A 21,512-nucleotide genomic window follows, 5' to 3' on the forward strand; every position below is an offset into this window, starting at 1 on the left:
GATACTCCTTCCGCATCCGATTCAAAGACCTTTCCTCAAAGCTAAAAAAAGAAGACACTTTAATGACAAATTCTTCAAACCTTCCTTAAACCCCTGTTGCCTGTTTTGTCCCCATTAACACGACTTTTCTGCTTCCTTCATCTTTTTTTCAGGGTTAGTTCAAAATGGGATGACACTGCACCTCCCTTGCTGTATTAACATATTCATCCCCTGCGCCGAGCACTGACACTGCCGTTTTACGTTTCCTTTAGCTAAGCTAATAGGCCTTCATCTTGGATTAAAGGAAAATGATCTTCCACCTCAGCTGTGCTCTGACACAGCGCTGAGCTCGCCTTGTCTCGTATGGACTATTTTTAAAATTCAGATCAATTCAGTCTAGGCATACAGCATGGGGGCTAAACAAGTATTTCTACATGATAATCGTGGAGATTCAGGATTTTAAGGGGTACATGTGGGGATACGTGCTGAAAATAGATAAAAGCCAATATTTTAATTTGGACTGTGCTCATGGCACAGTTTCTTCCAGTAAAGTTTGCTTCAAGGTTGACAGCGTAGTCTTGAATTCCTTGTTTACATTTCCATTAGATCTGAAAACAGGATACAAGTCATTTCAAGAGAGAAAGAGAAAAGATGAAAGGTTCTAGATCATATCAACCTGAAAATAGACACATCTGTGGACAGTAAAGAAGAACATCTGTACTGTACATTCTGGACTCTTAAGAGACCTGAAGAGTTGTGTTTTCTGTGTGCAGTTTGTCTGACTTTCTTACCTTCACTTAAAGGGTCTAATGTGTGAATCATCAGCTGGAAAATGCTGTTCCTCATCAAGCTGTTGTGCAAGGAAGCGGAACTGCCCCCCCTCTGCAGCCGAGGCCTTGCCTGTGAGAGGAGAAACAAGGTGTGAGTCAAACATCCTGCTGCCTGAGATGGGACTTTGTAAGCAAGACATGCTTTCTCCTCGTCAAAGTCCAGTAACTGGTTCTTATTTTTGTCATAAAGCAAATGCATCAGTCTATCTAATGTAAGCACTTCTCAAAAGCTGTTTCTTATCTAAGCTTATTTAACTGAGCATAGGAAACCATGCTGTGTTGCAAGCTTCTTTCATTTTAAATTATAAAGAACGATTCCAAGTACTTGGGTTTGATTCTTGTGCATTTACTGCATTTTAAGCTTAGAGAGAAGGATTCATGTTACTGCAACAATTTTCCATGCATATATGATGCTCCACCACCTTCAGTTATGCCACCGGTAGGAATATGATTCTCTAATCCTCTTTAGCATAAAACCCCTAAGCGGAACCTGCAACCCAGTAAAGCTAGCATGAAGTACCCCAGCTTCTTAAAAATATAAGCCCCATGTGTTGAGACAAGCATTAATAGTTTAAGTAGCATTTGAGTTCTTTTTCCCAAACCACCCTCGCCAAGGTCGCTTCAGCTGTTCAGGCTGAACTTGAGAACTGTGGGAAATTAGGCACCGTTGCAGGCGGCAGCTGTTTGGAGTGTGTCCGCCTTTGGTTGCCCACAGGTGATGCACAGGCACAGGAGATGTCAGGGGCTAATTCACAGGCCCATATGGGTGAGAGCGGGAGGCAAGGGAGACATGTAGACTGGCAGGGCTTGTGTAACATCTCGGAGATGTGGCTTCTCAGTGTGACCCTGAAGATTCTCCTTCTGCTGCTCTGTTTATTTGCTTCCTTTACAATATGGATGAAAACTTAACATTCTTTAGTACTTTTTGGAGGTATAGAAGCATTAGAAAAGTCTTAAGCACATGCTGCTTCCTCGAATTGTTTTTTGCATGCTGTGTATAAAATGTAGGCTAACTGTCTCAAAAAAAAAAAAGGTTTGAGAAAACAGAGGTGCTCTCTGCATACAGTGAGGCTGAAGGTTAGAGATAAAGGTGTACATGTCTTGTACACAATATGGTGAGAAAACATTATGCTACTACATCTACACAGAAACAGGGACAAACACTGAAGCAGACAGGAAGAGTGTCAATCAGACAGGACCTACCGACAACTTGCCGTCATCCTCTGGCGCCCCTGGACTTGCCTTCTCATCCAATACAGAGAGAAGAAGAAGTAAAAGGGGGGAGAGGGAGAGAAAGAGAAAACAGGACATAGATGTGAAGCATGCCGCACACAACCACACAGACAAGATGAAGAGATGATAAAGAGAGACATTACAACAGAGTTACAGTGATGGCGATGACTGACTGTGATGTGAGTGGACAAGACTTGAGAGACATATTCTTCCCCACTGCTGTGCCTGCCTACTGTGTCAGTCACAAGCTGAGCAAGATTAGATTGTGTCTACTTGAATTTCCTTGAAATTCATTCAAAAATGTCATTTCAATTACAATCATTTGACTCAAGGATGTCGCCTCATATCAGAATACCTGGCATATCTTAGTAGCTCCACACTGTAAAAGTAGAGTAATGGTGAAGAGGAACAAAAAGAATAAACTTTTTCAATATAGAACTATGATTTTGACTAGAGCAGGAAAAACATTGAAAATATTCAATAGTTTGACATTTTGTGAAATACAATTATTCACTTGCCAAGAGAAGACTGAGAACAGTATGATGTCTGAATAGTAGGGGAGCTAGCCTGGCTCTGTCTCCCAAATTTTTTTTATTTATTTTTTATTTATTCTTTTTGATTGGTACAACAATTGAAGTGTAAACATGACAAATTATCTTGACAAGTTATCTTAAGATAGCCAGCTGCTGGCTGTTGTTTCATATTCAGACATACTGGTCTTCTCAACTACAGAAAGAAAGAATAAGCTTTCAGAAAAACCTTCCTTTAACCCAGTCACTTCCTGTCATGTATCAACCATTTTCAGTTCAATTTCTTTAATGTCATTGATAGAGATCTGAAATCTGTCACAACTGAAGTGGAGGCTCTTGCAGTTTTGAACAAATCACTCATGTTTCTGAATGGTGGTGAATACAAAATAAGCCAAGCACCTTTTTAAAAGATTCCTGAGTGAAATATAATTAGATTTAAATGTTATTATTTTATACCCCTTCGTCACAGAGCCAAACTAAGAGGGATGAGGGTGACTGCAAAATATAGAGTACAAGGAACAGTCTGACGTTTTGGGAATAGAGCAACTGGTTAGCTTAGCACAAAGAAACTGCTAGCCTGTAAAACAGCTAGCCTGAGACATGTATTAAAACTGAAGTGCCCAGCCAAAGGCTGTCCTTAAAATCATTGTTACACTTTGTCATTTGAGTGGATTAACCAAAAAATAACATGTTAATTTGTGAGATTTAAATGTGATAGTACTCAACATTGGTTTTGGACAGAGCCAGGCTTTCTGCCCATTTTTATGCTAAGCTAAGCTGACAAGCTACAGGCTACTGACTCAGCTTCATATTTACTGTTATGACATGAATAAGTTTATTTTCTACTTTGTCTTGACCGGAGGGGTATAAATACTCTAAAGCTTTGCCTTGCAGGTGCAGTGCTGTTAGTTTTAATGTGATAATTTTGCCTCTGAGAGGTGGTATGTGCCACATCGTGCTCCAGTCTTTTAACAATCACTCAGTTCTCTGCCATCGTTCTCGGCGGGCCTTTTTTTTGCCATGTGCAGTACTGTAGCACAGTCTATTTTTGAAACAAAAGCCTTTCACCAACTGCCTGACTGCCTCACTTCATCCGAAACAACATGTGTGCATGTGTGTGAAATAACAGAAGCTTAAGGCCTATGTTTTCAACTAAAAAGGAAACAAACACAAAGCTTTTGTTCAGATCTTAGCATATCAAGGCTTTGTTTCACAGCCTCCACGGGTTTCATACTGAAATGTGTAGAACGTGGAGGCACTGGTGTTCATGGATAAAGTGCACAGTACCAAATAAAATGCAGAAAATGATCCAGTTTGATCTTGTGAATGTTTAAAAATGCAGCGCAAACATCACAATTTTAAGACATAGCCTTCAGGCTTATAATGACAGTGATTCATCCGCATGCTAAATGACGCTGCATTGCGTTGAATATCACATCTTTTGAAATGTGCAGGAAGGAGGAGTGTGGTGCTAACTCCAGTTCATGAGGTGAAAGCTTTTTTTTATAAAAAAAAGAAAAAAAAAGAAAAAAAGAATGAAATGTTCAAATGTGAATGAAATTGTTTTGGGGTTCAAAAAAGTCATAAAATTCATCTTTACTTGAAAGAACTTTTCTTAGGAGCTGACTTCATTTTGATAAACACCCACCACTAAAGTCATCGTGAATGCCAGCACTGTGTCCCACTGTTTCAGTTCAACAGCTCATAATTTACCATATATTAGGTTATGCCTCTGCACAGCCACGCAATAATTACAGAAATGTTGGAGCTGAAATCAAACATTTGCCACATAATGAACAGAAGTTGAGCTAATCCTGAGATTTTCTACACAGCTGTTCAACTATAACCTCTTTTTTTCTCCCCTATTTCATATCTTTAGGGTAATTCCCTGCACACTCGAGGTATAATTATTCCATTTCATTCCCTATCACCATCCTCAAAGGCAAGTCAGTAGGGTTACAGGAGAACAGGTGAATGTGCCACATAGAGATTACGCCATGGGTCGATCATTAAGCCGGCGTTAAATATTATGACTAATAATCACATAGGGAGATTAGTATGTTCTCTGGAGTTTGTGTGTTCTCTAATACCAGCAGCTCTGCCTTTCAGTTCTTACATAATGCCACATCAGGATCATTCTTGGAAACGGATCAGCTGAGGGAGATAAATGTTCCTCTGCAGCCGCATGCATGTAACGACGTGTTACGGAGAATTATCGACGAAGAGTGTGACATCATGCAAATACTTCCGCTTTCACCGCTCAAATTGCCCACAGCTTAAAAGGGACAGTCGGGGCGGAAGACTTTTGGAGGAATCTGAGCACACTGGTGAAACACCCGAAGCAGAGCTGGAAGTCCTGACTTTCGAACATCAGCGGCGGATTATAAATCTTCTCATGTGCAATCTGAGAGCACAAAAGGAGTCTGTTTCCAGAGGAATTTGATTTGCATTTCCTTTTATGCTTCGACATCCAAGCCACATTACTAAGGAGAATAAAAGTTTCTTTTTTTTTTCTTACACACTTTCTAGTTTGCCAATGGTGGGGTTTGATTAAATCCATCATAGCTGTGCTTGATCCTTCAAGTCCTTAATTTACTCCTTAAGATATATTATAAAATATGGTACCAGCAATCAGCATTACATTTTATAAATCTAATGAGTCACTTTCCTTATCACGAACACCTCATTTCTTTTTCAGTACAACTGGGTTTTCTGAGTTTGCAGGGAGTCAAATTTCAAAATCCAAATGTGGATCAAATGAAAGCAGGGCCCATCACTGAGGATGCTGCTTCTAACTGCCACACAACAGACTTTACAGTGCAAAACATACTGTAATTTCCACAGTATTAGATTAAGCCTCCAAAACTCCAATAGCATGACATCAATGTTTTGTGATTCTTACAAGTACTGCACTGGCTGGAGCCGCTCATAAGTGCTACAGCAGCAAAGACCAGCAGACTGCATGTTTTTATAAGCTTATTTCACCATGTAGAAATCAACACAAGCATTAGATTAAAGGAATTTTGGGATGTCAGAGTATGTTTGATAGCTTTCTTCTTAAGAGTTGTGATTGAGATGTGACTGAATTAATAACACTCATGTCTGGATGCTAAAAATGAGAAAGTGAGCTTCACTTAGCATAAAGAATGGAAAGAGGGGGGAAAACAGCTAGCCTGGCTCTGTCCAAAGGAAACAAGATAATCCAAAATATTCCAGCAGATATAAATGGCAAATTGGCATTTCTACATTTTGGGTTTTGTGCAGATTAAACAAATGTATATAATGATGTTAATTAGTGAACTTCAGATGTGTTTGGACTGAGCCAGACTACTGTAGCCGTTTCCCCCTTCCCCCAGTGTTTATGTTAAGCTAAGAATTAGTGATTAAATCAAGCTTTGAGTCAAGCCCTCACTCTAAGTACATATTCAATGTAGAGTGGGTGATTTTTTTTTTCTTTTTTTTTTTTTTAAATTCAAAATGTGCAAGTCAAACAGTGAAATCAAAAAATTACAATTTCTTCAGCTATTAATGACAAACATGCCCAAACAGGGCCTTAACAATGCATTTTAATGGTTGTCACAAGTTCATGCGAAGAACAAAGTACACAATCCACAAATTAAGCCAGGCAGACAGGCTTGTTGGGACAAATGATAGATTACAGCAGATCAGGCATTTGGTGCATAATAAATCCTCACATATTGAAACTGCAGTAAATGTATATATACAATAAACAAAGCATTAGTCAGCCTGTGTGTGTAAAGATCTGTGAAAACCAGACTTCCTGGCTTGTTAAGCAAACTTGAAAAGTCAAATCTTGCACAGCTCCAAGCGTTTGCCTACACGTGCTTACAGTAGGCAGCCTGTCTGTCAGAGCATGACAGAACACCCTTCGAGATTTGTCCATCTAGATTCGTTGTGTTAGAGCTAAACTGTTGAGCAGCAAGACTGAGCAGTATCTCTTTCTTTCTCTCTCTCTTTCCTATTTTGCCTAGAGACGATAATGATGATCTTCAAGGAAAGGAGGGAAAAGATGCACAACAAGTCAAGAAGCCATCCACTTGCTAATTAGTAACCCCTTCATTTTTCTAACAAGCAGAACTAATTACAGGAGCTGCCACGACACTGATTTCCCACAAGGCAGTGCTCATCAGGACTAAGCCAAAATTGCTTCCTCTTACTCCCCCCTCCAATGAACCAATCAGACTTGGGCTTTTGGGAGACAAATAGGGGAACAAAAACTGCTGTGTCATTTTTGCAAGTAAATGTAATCACCCAAAGCTGAGTTTGAACAGGCACCCGGTACTTTCTGTCATCTGTCGGTACTATATGCATTGTATTACAGTGGATACGTTTTCTTTTGTTAGTGAATCTGCGCAAAGTAATGTTTAGCTAAATAAATACAAGAGGTGCAATAATGACCTGCAAGCCTGATCCAATCTGTAGTTAGTCACTCCTGTCAATTCAGAACTGGTTTTGATCTGTAGATGCAGTAAATAATACAAGGCTGAGCCAGGTTTTTTGTTTTCAAGACTGTCGCCAATGATGAAGGAAAGTTTCTTCCAAAAGTCTGCATTTATATTCTGCAGTGTGTCCACTGTGCTTCTGCTGCAGCACACTCTGCCCCAGATTTTTTTTTTAGCTTATCTGCATGTCCTGAGAGTTTTTCATAAAGTTATCTTTTGTCTGTGGTTTTAGTTTAGACGTATCACTACTGATCCTGTTGTATTGTCAGTTGGAACCAGACCAAACTAATAGTTGATAGTGGTCCAAATGTAGTTGGCCTGAGGCAATTGGGCAGCCCTGCTTTTTTCCAGCTATTTGTCATAGGGATAACATGTTGTAGCATCCACAGTACTTTTCTGCTTTCTGAGTATTGCTGTAACAGCTTTGTTTAGTCTGGCACCCACTGATGACGTTTTCCTAAAACACTATGAGTTTGATATTTTTTTTTTTCTCTCTCTCTCTCTCTCTCTCTCTCTCTCTCTCTCTCTCTCTCTCTCTCTCTCTCTCTCTCTCTCTCTCTCTCTCTCTCTCTCTCTCTCTCTCTCTTACTCTAGCATGACTTCTCATTATTAATGCATTATGCACAGGGGACATAAAATTCACATTTGATAACATGTTGTGAAACTCCAGCTCTATACACACAGACAAAGTTAGAAATACTAGAGTCCCACCTGGGACAGCCAAATCAGAGCGACCAGAAGCTGAAAGGTAGAGGCAACTGGCAGTATTTGTATTTCAGTCGCCATCCAATAACTGAAGGTAAGATTTGATCTGAGATTGTTGTCAATGTTAGAAAACAGTAAACATTCAGAGTTATGTTTTTACTATGTGTTATAGGAGGTATCACAGATATACATATCCAATGATAAAATACAAATATGACAATGTAAGAAAAGAGTTTAAATTAAAGGTTAATGGCAGTGGTTTATCCATTGCTATCAGTCACTGAGGTCTTGACACCCCAGGTTTAACTGCCTCACCAGTTCATTCCTATTAATGTAGATCTTTGGAAAAGGCTCCCAAACAATCTCTCTTTCTCTCTCTCTCATATATATATATATATATATATATATATATAGAGAGAGAGAGATTTTAGTGAACATTACCCAAAGTGTGTTGGGCACTATTTTCAGTTGCGGATTAAGACACATTTGGTACTCTAGTGACATTTATGGCAGCAGTGTTCATAATATTGAAGCTGCAATAGTGTGAGTCTGTGATGTGTTTTAATAGTTTCACAGTGGCGCACTGGTACTGGTACAGAGGAATAAACTTTGGCAACACGGACAACACTTGTTGATGGGATCAATTCATTGACAGTTTTTGTCAATAACAATAAGAAAAATAAAGAATATCAATAGACATTTAGTTCTGTTTTAATTTAGTAGAGATGCACTGATTGATCAGCTGGCGATTGGAATCTGGCCCCAATGGGTGACTGGCGGACCAGTGTCACATATATCTGATTCTGTGCCAGTCACATTGACACTCATGCGCTGCACGACAATTCATGTCGTGTACACAGCCAGACTACTCAAACATGCCCTCGGGCGTAGAAGTTCTTCACCATAAGTGAAGAAGAAAAAAAGCTTGCAATTTGTAATACCTATAAGGCCAAAGTAAGCTGTGGGGGAACAACCACGAAAAAATTTGGAACAACAAACTTAATCCGACACTTGTAACACCATCACCCGGCTGAACATGACCAATTTCGAGAAGCTAGCACAGGCAAAGCTGCTAAAACTAGTGCCACACCGCTTACCTCGCCTGTACATGACGGCTACCTGCTGAACTGCTGCTGGGGGTCACAAATCTGTGTCCACACTGCCAGTATTGCTACTGTGCGTTGGATAATAGCCGTCAATAATAATAATAATAATAATAATAATAATAATAATAATAATAATAATAACCGTCCATCGTTGAGTTTTAGAGGTCTATATCAGAAAGCAGTCATGTGATTTTTGTTAGTTAATAGTCAAAATTTTACTATAAACATACAACTGAATTGTTCATTAAAGAAAAGTCACAAAATGCTTGTGTAGCTGTCAATTATCAAAAAATTGGATATCCGAATTGGTCAAGAAAATTGCAATTGATGTCTCAATGTAATTTAATTTTAGTTGAGTTAATTAAATCCCACTTAAATATCAATAAGTAAAGAACAAATCACCAGCAGATGTTGTTTTGATGTCCAATTTCCCATCAAGGCGGCTACTATGACTTTATATAATCCTGACCAACTGCTTTGTTGCACTGTTGCTTTGTTGCATTGTCAGCAGAGTCACCTCCCATCTGAGGCAAAGAGCACACACAGAAGACAGAAGAGAGGAGCTGGAGGTGGAAGTATGCAGAGGAAGCTTCCTACTTGCTAGTCAGTTTGGCCTGTTACATTTATTACGGACAGGGTAATATACTGATAGAGCCCTTTCAGGTGACCTTGGTGGGCTTGAGAGGGGATGGAGTGGGGTTGGGGGGGCAGCCTCATGCATCATTCGTTTGCCAGTGATGGACATAAGTACTAACCCTCTTAGATGAGAACAGAGGAGGAGAGGCTTTCAGCAGATTCACTGAGCCCCAGAGCGTTTTCTAATTAGCTCATTAGAGACTGTCTGATTGCAATCACTTCCATTTTAAGAGTTTACTCTCTTAAATTTGGTTGAAAATTCTCTGTAGTTATCCGCGTGATGTCAGGTCTGTCTGCAGCTGTGAGATCTATACACCAGATGATGAGCAGACATCATCGCTCTGGATTTCACAAATTACGGGCATTACATGAACCACAACTCTCAGAGCTGATGTAATGTTCAGCTGCTGCAGCTTAGTGAAGCTGATGTTCAGGGTCAAAAATACCCCCAAGGAAGGAGTTAAGTATGTAAGGCCCGCCAGTCCTCAGCCACATCCATCCATATGCACCGTTTCCATCTTGCTGGGCTGTTTGTCATTTCATATACCCATGAGATAGGGATCTTGGTGCCCTTCACATGATGCTTTTACAGTGCAGTTACATTAGCTAATTCAACCCCGCTTTCAAAAATAGCCCATGATCGATAAGGCTTTCAGTTTCTTGCAAGCCTCAACATTTAACCTTCAGGCTCTCCCTCAGAAAAAAAACAAAAAAAACCACACTCGTTTCAACTTTTCAAGAATTTCTTTGCATGACGGGTCAGTGTGAATAATTCCGATTTAAATAGTTGAGGGGGATTTGTGTGAAAACAATCATGTCATTCATTCATTCCGATTATAGTGATAAAAATAAATAAAAAGTATATCCTGGACCCTCAGACCACATCAGCTCATATTATATCTGATGATGTAAAACTACCCTAAGGTCCAAACAATGGACAAATCAAATAGAAATGGCCTCCAGTGAACACAGCGGTTAAAGCTGGAGCCAGAGCTCTCCAGGCTGTCAAAGCCATTTCAAAAAAATAGTTTCATGACTGAGCCTACTGAGATCCACTGCTCTGCGTGGGCCATAAAATGTAGCGGCTCTGAATGATCCAGTGTCTCTGTCAGGTCCGCAGTGCCAGATGAATGCACCCTCTTTGAACAACAGTCTGCATAATCTATTTCAGGAAGCCACCCTCCACTTGGGGTTTTTTCCCAAATCTCTTCTTTAACCCTTCCCCGTTTCAGAGTTACCTCAAGTGTAGAGTGGCCATAAAAAAAAAAAAAAAAGACCTTCAACTATGTAATGGTATGCCAATCATGACATGTGCACGTTAACAAAGACTGAACACATAAAAAAAGCTAAATAAATAAATAAAAAGGACTGAAACAAGGATGTGAAAGGGTCATCTACTTACAGCAGATCACAGTAGTAAGTAGATGCTATAAGTAGATAAGTAGATGCTGAAGACCAGAGAGAATGAGAGGTGCTGTCCATGGTGCTGCACCAAGGACAAAGATTGGGTTCAGTGTGACTGGAGATGAGCAGAAAACAAGCATTAACAGCAAGTAGCCTGATTCGACATTTACTCACTGGGTTTTGCTGGCCTCTAAGGTGCTGCAAACTAGTGCTTTACCACCTGCATGAAGTCAAACAGTCAAATGAAACCGATTGCTTGACTTATAGTGGCTGCTGGTAGCAATCACAACCTTCTTTCAAACCTAAATCTTACTAACTTTCTCATCCCCACCAAACTCAAATTCACCTATAGTATTTTGACAAAGATCCAGTTTAAAATACTATAAATTAAACAGTCAGGGCTTCAACTAATGACTATTTTCATCATTAAATAATCAGCCGATCATTTTGGTTTATTGGACTTTAAAATGGCCATCACAGTTTTCCAAAGCCCAAGTTTACATATACAATCAAAGCTGGGGGAAATTCAGTTTGCTTTGACAGACAACTGAGGAAAAACAAGACATTCATATTTGAGAAGTTGAGACCTGTGAATTTTGGGGCACCAGCGCTTAGAAAATTGATGCGAATGAATTTTCTGTCCACCGACTTATTGCTTCATCACCGAATCACTTCGGCTCTAATCTCAGTACGGGAATGTCGGCGTCAAAAATCCACATATAGCAACTGACAACAGCAGTATCACAAGATTCTAATCAATCAAGTACATGAAGATTCGATAAAAGAGCTCTCTTTAGTAAGAGCAGAATTAATGCAGACATCATAAAATGAGATTAAATTAAATGACGAATGATTCAGATGAACATAGCCATTGGTATCAGGTGGCATGTAAACATTTGTATTGGTTGTGTAAACATCTCTGAAGTGCACCAAGTCACAATGGATCCACTCCGAATGTATGATGATCTTTTGTGGCGCAAAAATAAAAAAAGCATTGTTTTATTTAATTATTTTTTTAAAGACTACATTGTGCTTTTGATAATTACACAGCAACTGTAATAACTGACAAGGTGACCTTCAAACCATTAACAACACTGAGGAGGCAGTGAAGAGCCAGACTGTCCACTCTGATAAGAATGGAGGAGGAAGCCAAAAAGTACAATAAACAATTGAGGACGGCATAAAATGCAGCCATCAGCACCTGTGATGCAAACGAGAACTTCATTTGTACAACCATTACCATTGAATATAATTAAATTGCATTTGGACAAAAGCAGGACGCCGGCGAGGAACAACGACACTGCCAAGAGAGCTTGCAGAATAATTGTAGACAATAGAAGAGAGACAGAGAAAGAAGCAGCTCTGGCTCAATACAACCTCTGCTCTAGATTTCTAAAACTCAACACTGTTTTGATTGGTCCATTACTTTATTCTGAACAATACCTTTATCTCCATTGACTGGTCTAACAGCCCAACAACAAGGTAAAACCTCTAAAACAGGAAAACTAATTACTGGCTCTACGGCAGCGCTCTCCCCCCGCCTCCTAAGACAAGAAGCCACAGCTGGAACGGATGATAAAACTTGGACTCCTCGTCGTCATGGTGAGATCAAAGTCGCAGGCTTTCTATTTTTAAATTATTGGACTCTGGCTCTGTTGTCACTGGCTGAGTTCAAGCGCCAAAATTATTCTGTTTCTCTCTCTTTGTGTGTGAGCAGGTATATACTGTATGTTTGCAACGGCGTGTGCATATAACCTTAAAACTCCAACTCACATAAACAAAGAGCTCAGTTTAGGTTTCTTACAATCAATCTTTGCTTAATAATTTAGTCTTAAATCCATCAATGAACCTATTTTTCCCCTCAACTTCATGTCAGACTATGCTTCTGTAATTTGTTTTTATTTTCCCCTCAGTGACCTTGTGCCTGCACACACACGGGTATTATTCTACATTCAGTATAAACCAAGGTCACTTCTACAACTTTTCTTTTAAAAAAGGATAAAAACATGAATACCTCACTGTTTCATACAAATACACAGTACAAATCAAGGACAAGGTCACACACCATACAGAAGAGATTCCATTTTTAAAAATTAATTCATAGTTGTCCACAACCTCTACATGCTTACATTGAAAAGTCAGGTTAATGTTTCTGGATACTGCACAAAGCAATACTTTTACAGTAATTAAAAATGGGTATTTCTAGAGGATTTCCTAGAAATTAGCTTGACAACTGTTTTTTTATTATCCATTCAAGCTCAAAGAAGAAATCTGAAACAGATGCAGTTTATGATTTGGTGGGAGTTTAGCCGTGCACATCTGGATTGTACTGGAAATTAGCTTGACATCCTTCATAATGGAAGATAATCCCATGAGCACGTCACACGCGACCAAAATAAACAGCGAGTGACAGAGTTCATGTCGTGCAGCCTGATATTATGGTGTATGACGTTGTCGTTCGCTTGGACTGGATAAAAACGGAAAACGGCACAACCAGCAACAACTGGTTCTTATGTGTGAACAGAAGGTGTACAGCATCAGAGCTGGTGCTCAAATGTCCAAATCCACAGGGAAGAAACACAAACAGTGCTGCTCCCTGCACAGAACCTGCTTTGTAACCGATCTTTGAAGCGCATCGTGATGGAAGATCTCGCCTCCGTGACGCTATTTATAGCTTGGTAATGCATCAGAGGTCGCACCTTCCATCTCAGCAGAACCAACATCTGCCTCGATACACACTGGCTTATCCACCATTGATGATAGCAGACATCTAATGTTGTGGTTGGATGCAGAATCTTAGTGCAGACTCTCATTTCAACAAGTATCTGAGACTTTTTTTCTTGTTTGATTCACTTTCTTGAATGTCTTGTGATTACTCATCAGTCATTTCATTTTCTCAGTCTGATACTGACATCACATTCATGACAATTTATGAGCTAGCATGATAAAAATTTAGATTTAATTATGCATGGTACAATGATAGTAGCTGTTCAGCTGTGAGATGCGGCTGCGCTCTTCCTTTAAAATGACTTCATTGTCAACACTGACAAACACTGACTTTTGGTGTGTCACAACGATCATAACAAGTAGAAGTGGGGCTTGTCACTCCTCTGTCTTTCATAAAGCCACGGTGCACAAAGTGCTGGCTAATCTGATCTGAGCCCGTATTTTTCAAAAGCAGTCAGTCAGTCCATCAGCCAAACTATGAGAGAGGCCACAAGATAACAAGATAAGCCTGGGCCAGGCTGGTGAGGTGGGTCCTGAGGAGGCTGTGCGTAGATGACGGAAGACCCTTCCTTTCATGCCGTGTACAGCCAGAGCCTGTCTGGACTGCACTTCCTAATAAATCTGACTTAATGCCATGTCAGTGCTAACCTGACCTCTTTAAAAGATGCACAAGGTTTTGAAAATGTATAACAACAGCTGTATGAAGAAAAAAGTGGAAAGACGGTGCAGATTGGAATGGAAGAATAAGACTTTTCTTTTTTCACTGTGGAGTGTGGTTGAGGTGCCAGATTGGCTTGGCGTACTGGGCCATTTTTTTGTACACAGAAAGAAAAAGAAAGGGGTTGGACAAATGATTGCTTCAGTGGGACACCGTCAGCATGCAAAGCCAACTCTAGTACACACACATCTATTGCTTCTCAAGTGAAAAATGGAAGAAGCAGAGAAAAGTGCTACTGATATTCATACTCCTCCATCTTGTGCTGCCATGAACATTGAAGCTTGTGAGGTGTAAGTACGATCTACTATTGTGACCTTGAACTGTGCCTCTACAGTCTGTACAGTAAGGATCCACTGAGTGTGTGAGTGTGCATTCAGATGGGGCGGAAAAGGCATCAGGCATTTGGTGACCTCTTTCAGCCCCTCTGCACATCCTGAGTGACCCAGTGTTCAGTAATCAGACCTTTTTGCATGGGCGCGAGCCAGCTCTGTCCCGTTAAGTCACTGACCACACGACCAGACTGAGAAGCTTAACTGTAACAAAACGTGCAACAATTAAGAAGGCAGCGATACAGTAAAGTGACGCCATCTTTGAACTGTGAACTGCTGCAGCTCACAGGGCCAAGATGCGTGACATCAATCACCCTTTGGCATGAATGCAGAGGACGCTGACTTGTGGAAGATGTGACAAAATAACAGCAGCACGCTACATTTACTGCAAGAAAACACAACAAAAATAGTATAGTCCCAAAAATTTCCAGTGAAAATTGTATATTTAAAGCTACACAAGGTGATATTTGTTGCAGCGATATTGTATTGGATTATATTACACTGCAATGCGTTAATGGTATTTTCTTTCCAGACAGGCCACTGGCATTCTTGCGTAGCCCTAATGTCTGAAGTCAGTGTACAATCAATATTTAAAGCAATAATGGTTCATTTTTCAGTGTCACTTCTGGCTAGTAAAGAGCTTTGAGTTGATTAAAAAAAACTTCCATATGTCTATCCCAAAAAGACATATTACAATTTCAAACAAGAAGGCTGCAGGGTTGTGTCTCATAAGAGTTCGGATAGCAGAGGTGCCAACCTAGCTCACTGAGCTAAGGCAGAGTGCACTTAAGATTAACCAGCGGCTAAGCACTCATTAGGTAAACAAAGGTATTAAGAACCAATCAGGCCAGAATTGATAGATAAACACTTCCTTCCAACATCTGTTTGGGGTCAAAGATGAACAAATAAAATCACATCATGCACTGGGATCAACTGAACGGACAACTCAGCTCAAGCAGGATTACATGATTCTATTATGTGAATCTGAGTTATTGAGCTATTAGGTCAGTTGTTTAAATGTAACTCTCCAGTTTTAATAGTTATTACAGCTGCATACTTAATCATTTCTCCCAATTTAGATACAAAGTCACCAAAATTAAAGCTGCTATTAATAATATTTTTATATCATTAAGGGATCAAATGAATGTTTGTATGTGAAATCCACTGCTCTCAATGACAAACCTACAGGCAATTACCACCGCACCCGACTCTACATTGCATTTTAGTCTCTTTCAGCTTATTGCTTTGGTTTTATGAAATGCAACTTTGCTGTTATGATTGACTCTCAACAGCCCCGATTTCTGCTGCAGCAGGAATCTGTTTTCAAAAAGCTCCAACAACTAACTTAACAACTATCTGTTGGACAAAGTGGAGCATTCTGCAGCTAAACATATATGACATATATGTCGATAACGATTGGTGGAGAGCAAAGTAGAGCCAGAAGGAGAGTGAATAATAGACTTACACTCATCATGCTACACAACCCCAAATGAACACTAATGTTGTGTCTGTTTCATGTGTAAACGAGCAACTGTTTGCTAACATGTTAGCCATATCAGCGTAGAAGGTGATAATATTTCAGTGTTTTGATTGAAGCTTGTTTCTGCTTCCCCCTACTGGCCTGGTTTAATCTGTTGTCAGTTTCATTAAGCAGTAAACACTATTTTTTTTTTTTTTTAAACGATCAGCATGGATGGTTGTGTTTTTTCTTTTCTTTTTTTTTTTTTTTTTTTTTTTTTTTTTTTAGTAGTGCAAGCAGAGTTCATTTTCCACCTCAGACTGACTCATTCATCAACTGGTAGCCAAGGTTGTCAAGTTGTCATAGATGGTGGTAAGCAGTTACAGTAATAGATTTCATGAGGATTTCAAAACTGCGGTTGTATTTCTGCAGGCAAGAATTTAGCATGGAAAGAGCACTCTCTTAACTACTGTATGTGTGGTCTTGAACTTGCTGAATATAAAATACCTCTACTGTCTTATTTTGCCATAATTCCAAGTCAATCTAAATGCATAGCATTATGGAGCATTCATGGTTGTGTTGACTGGATTAAGAAATTTGATGAGGCTGACCGTTGAACTTCTGATAAAAATAGTGGCTTTAAATAGACCTAACATCCCCTACATAGAGCTGAGATCTGACAGTTCCGTTTGAACTGTATTGATAATGTTACACCTCGTCCCTGGGGTAAAAAAAAAGAAAAAAAATCCCATGACACCTTTGATCTGTCAAATGATCGAAAAGCAAGCCCTGCTCTCACCATTTAACGCTCTGCCTGGGAGCTAAAGCATTATTTTCTAGAAAATAAGAGAAACAAAGCCATCTATTTTTATGTTACCTGCAGCAGAATAAACAAGTTACACAAAAGAAACTTTTCATGTCAAAAAAAGAAAAGAGAACGCAGCACCAGCAGTTATGTAACGAGATGAAAGGCAGCAGTCTCAGACAGTACAAAACTGACTGATGACTTCTAAATGCAGAACATCACACTGCTGTCAATGTTCCTCTCAGAATATAATTTACGTGGTATTTATGGCATAAACTGTTGATGGCCTACTGCAAATTACTGACCCAGCCACAGAAGAGAGGTGGTGTTGTGGTGTCTGTAGGTTGCTGACTGCCTGTTCGTCCGTCTGTGGCAGCAATGTAACGTAGAACGGGGACATCCCTATATAATAATGCATTAAGTAATCTCAGATCTCAGGGAAGCCCATTTTAAATCAAGTTTAGTTCAAGGGCGTAACGTCAAATGACACCCTCTTGTCCTTACAATGCAAAACTTCACACCTGGACAGTACAGTATGGAGGATTTAAGGACTCCTTGGTGCTAAATCATAACAGTGAAATGATTAACATACAGAAGAGCTGCTCTCAGTTCATCCAAAGACTACAGCTGATACAAAACGCTGCTGCCAGGCTTTTGACACTACACTTCACTGGTTACCTGTGAGTCTTAGAATTGATTTTAAAATTTTCCTGCTTGTTTCTAAAGCCTTAAAAGGTTTGGCTCCTGCCTACATCTGTGAGCTATGAACTCCCTGCGAGTCTAATAGCTGCTTGAGATCCTCTGGCAGGGCCTTAATGGTTCCAAAATCTCCGCTTGTCAGTAAAGGTGACCCCTCAGCTGTGGAACTCACTGCCTGAGGATCTACGCAAACTCACTGTCTCTATTAAATCTCTTCTTGAAACTCACTTTTATCTAACGGCTTTTTCTTTACTGATGCTTTTTGTTATATTATTATTCTTGTATTGTATAATTATTTATCTTGTTTTAGATTTGTGTTTTTGATTTATTAAATGTATTCCTTGTTTTTACTGTGAAGCACTTTGTAGCTATGTTTTGAAATGTGCTCTATAAATATAGATTATTATATTAGTGAATGTCAGCTAAAAATAGACAAAAGAAATAGAAACACAAAGCAGATCGTAGATTTTGTAGGACAATTTTATGAGGTAGCTCACTCATCCTCGTCCTTGCCCTCCTGTCTTATTTTCCACTGTTCATGTATGACACACGCATGGCTGCTAAATTGCCAATTAAATCTCAAAATAACACTTGTGTCTTCAAATACACGTGTCCCCAAAGTGTCAAAGCTTGATTAAAAAAGGGTGTTTAGATGATTATATTCTAATAATATTTGTACCTTTCTAGTTCTATTAACCCCCGTAGACACAGACTGCCAACTAAAAAGAGGTTAGGTGACAGCGTGTGCCTGGTAAAATAATGGCTTTGGACTAATTTTGTACACCTTTAATTCCTTCATTTCATGTATTCTATGTTTGATATGTTTTGAAAGCAGGCTGCGGAGAGGTGCAGCCATGAGATTGTTACCGTCAATGCAAGAGAGAGGACAAGCAAAATCAGCTGTAAGCGATGTGGGAGATGAAACATGATGGCGGGGTTTGATCGATTCATCTGTCTTCCACTATTTTTCCCCTCATCAAAAGTTGTTTTTCAACACACACATAGTGACGCGCGCACGCACGCACACACACACGCACCTCTCTTGGCCAAAGTACCCAGAATCCATTGCACCTCAAGGTCACCTGAGTCTTCTCTGGCTCTCAGCCTGTGCACCTCAGTTCTCTCTCTCCTCTTGCTCGTTAGCTCTACATCAAAGTAATACAGCGCAAAGAGGACCAACAGAAATAACTATTTTCGTGCTTTTTAAATGAAGAGGTGTTATTTTTAGCATTTTGGTTTCACACACTGCATGGCAAACGGCACCGTTGGCTTCCTCAAGAGTTTCTCCCAACATTGTGCAACCTGCAGTTTAAATATCCTTTATGTACTTAAAATAAATCCCGGTTTAATGAAAGCTTTACAATACAACTTTCTCAAAATTTCATTTCCATCTCATGTCACAAAGAAATCTAAATCCGTCTGGATAATCTCTACACCGGTATCAAATTGCACTGCAGTGTCTTTTGCCCTCAAGTGTCATTGAGGGGGTGAATGTTATGTGAAGTAATGCAATGATTTTTGAAGTTAGAATATTGAACGTTTATGCAAATAGTAAAATACTGCACCAAATGTCTGGACATAGAGAACCTCCTCTAAGGCCTGGTGCGATCATCCTTTTTGTCCCGTGCCTTCCTCCATATTTTCCATCAAACTCCTTACTATCTGTGGTTCAGCTCACCAAGCTATATGTTTACGCAACAATTTAGATACAGTATTTATGTGGGAAATCTTTAACTGGGAAGAAAATAGCTCCTGAGATTTTCCAAGGGATTTGTTTGTCAGACCGGGACACAATTTGTAGAGCTTAACCCAGAATTACACATTTGACTCTGTTTTATTAATCCCACGGTGCCAGCGCTGTGCAGCGTTGCCTCAACCATATTAATGTACAATGGTCAGTTTAGCTGTTGAAAGTGACTTAAGAGTTTCTTTTATTTGCCTCATGAAGTAATGAACATATACAACAGTCTCATAAACCATACGTTTGGCATTTGTTGTTGCATATTGAATGATCTAAGCGTGCGGCACATCTGTGAGCCATTGGTTTCATTTGAAAGTGGTCATTGGGTTGATGAGAACAAGAAAAAAAAAAAAAAGGAGTGTGGAATTAAAAGCATGTCTCCACTAACAAACTGCTTTCATTTTCATTTTTGGCTCAACTGAAACAATTATCAAAAGCAAGCCTGGCTTCATTACAATAGCAAATCAGCTGCATGATAGGTGTAAAACGACAAGTGTGTGTGTACATGCAAGAGGAGATATCAAAAGTAATTTCTATCATAGACGCATTACTGCACACCTGCTGTAACTTCCACAGTCTGACATTTTAAATAGAATTGTATTTTAGATGTATAGTAGATGGTGGTGGGAGGTGGGAGAAATTAATAAGTGATACGGTTCAAGAAGCCAACTCACCTTGGGCTGCACTGCGACCTCTACCACTTGATTCTTGGTCATGCAACTTTTGACGAAGCCCTCAACTTTGCTGTTGAACTTCATAAAGATCACGTAGGCGGCGTAGCCTGAGAGCAGTGTGATACTTTCCCACATGGAGATGAAGTTATCCAGGAAGAAGATGATGAGCAGGATCAGATCCAGGATGTAGAAGGAGACGTCGCGGAAGAGTGGCCACCATGTTAAGTTGAGGATCTCCTTGGAGAAGATGGCGCACATCCCGATGACGAAGAGAATATTGAAGACGGCTGAGCCCACGATGGTCCCGATGCCCACGTTGCTGTGTGAGATGAAGACACCGATGATGGAGGTGAAGAGCTCTGGAGCTGAGCCGCCTGCCGCCATGAAGGTGGCACCTGCGACGTCATCCGAAATGGTCAGCTTCTCCGTGATGACCGTGAGCGCTGGGACGAAAAACTCGTCACACACTATGGCTAAGGCGATGAACATGTAGATCATGCCAAACATGTGAAGGGCCACTGCTCCTTGGCGCCTCTCCTCAAGGGTGAAAATATCTGGCGGGTACTCCCCCTGGCTCTCGTTGCTATCTGCTGTAGATTTCATGGCTATTGGCATGTCTGCTGAGACATTGGGGTCCCTCTGGTTTTGGGTGAAAAGTAGAGTCCTGTGGGGGGATGACTGGTGGAGACTCTTCTGGGGGAGCACTGGCTCACTGAGACCATCTGAGCTCCAGGTCAAGGCACTGAAGGAGACGGCACTAACGGCCACCATGCTGAAGACGAACCCTAAGATTCGCACTGGCCTCAGCTTTTTACGCAGACACCGGTGTCCCCGCCGCTTGCAGGCAGGACCCAATATGGGTCGTCGCTCTAGTGTATCCATGCAGGGTTGATCTGAAGCCATCTCTATGCAGCTCGTGATGTCCTCACTCTCAGTGGTTAGGTAGGAAGAGGGGAGAGTGGGGAGCAGGTTTTACTGGGGAAAATGCATGGTGCTCTCTTCAGTTTCAAATGAGTTGAGAAGATTGTAGGTGCTTTCCAGGGTCTGGTTTGCCAAATGATGTCTTCATATTAGCCTCTGCTGGCAAATGTCAAAAGAATGAAGAAAAAAATATTATTGAGCCAGGACATAAACTCAGGGGTGTGAATTAATAACAAAACACAATAAAATTGAAAACTGGTTTGGATATTAAGACCACATATTTATTTAAAAAATACTGGCTTAAACTAGCTAATTAAGTGAACAATTTAATTAGATAGAAATTAATTAATTGATTCTTTTTTTTGATAATAAGTCGTTTTGATAATTGTCATCTGTCACGTGAAACATTTAATTTACACAAATTCTCAAATGTGAGCTTTTGCTGCTTTTTCACAAAATTGCAAAGTGAATAGCATAACTTGTGATGGACAACTCTTTCCTGACATGTCTTTAAAAACATGAAAATAATAATAATAATAATAATAATAATAAT

General features: G+C 40.0%; 1 protein-coding gene across 1 annotated transcript in view; it reads right to left on the bottom strand.

Moving 5' to 3' along the window:
• The window catches only part of LOC111649892 (sodium/potassium/calcium exchanger 2-like), a 56,530-nt gene extending 35,416 nt beyond the window's left edge, over positions 1 to 21,114 (bottom strand). The window contains exons 1-3 of the mRNA XM_087172121.1: positions 20,039 to 21,114; positions 2,013 to 2,051; positions 771 to 879 (exon numbers count right to left, since the gene is read on the bottom strand). Coding sequence (XP_087028247.1) covers positions 771 to 879; positions 2,013 to 2,051; positions 20,039 to 20,941 — 1,051 coding nt within the window. The 5' untranslated portion in view covers positions 20,942 to 21,114. The remainder of the gene's footprint in view (positions 1 to 770; positions 880 to 2,012; positions 2,052 to 20,038) is intronic.
• Positions 21,115 to 21,512: the final 398 nt, after the last annotated feature.

Source organism: Seriola lalandi, unplaced genomic scaffold (assembly GCF_002814215.2).
Source record: "Seriola lalandi dorsalis isolate HSWRI2012SDOR001 ecotype SW California unplaced genomic scaffold, Sedor1 jcf7180002052086, whole genome shotgun sequence".
Lineage (NCBI taxonomy): Eukaryota > Metazoa > Chordata > Actinopteri > Carangiformes > Carangidae > Seriola > Seriola lalandi.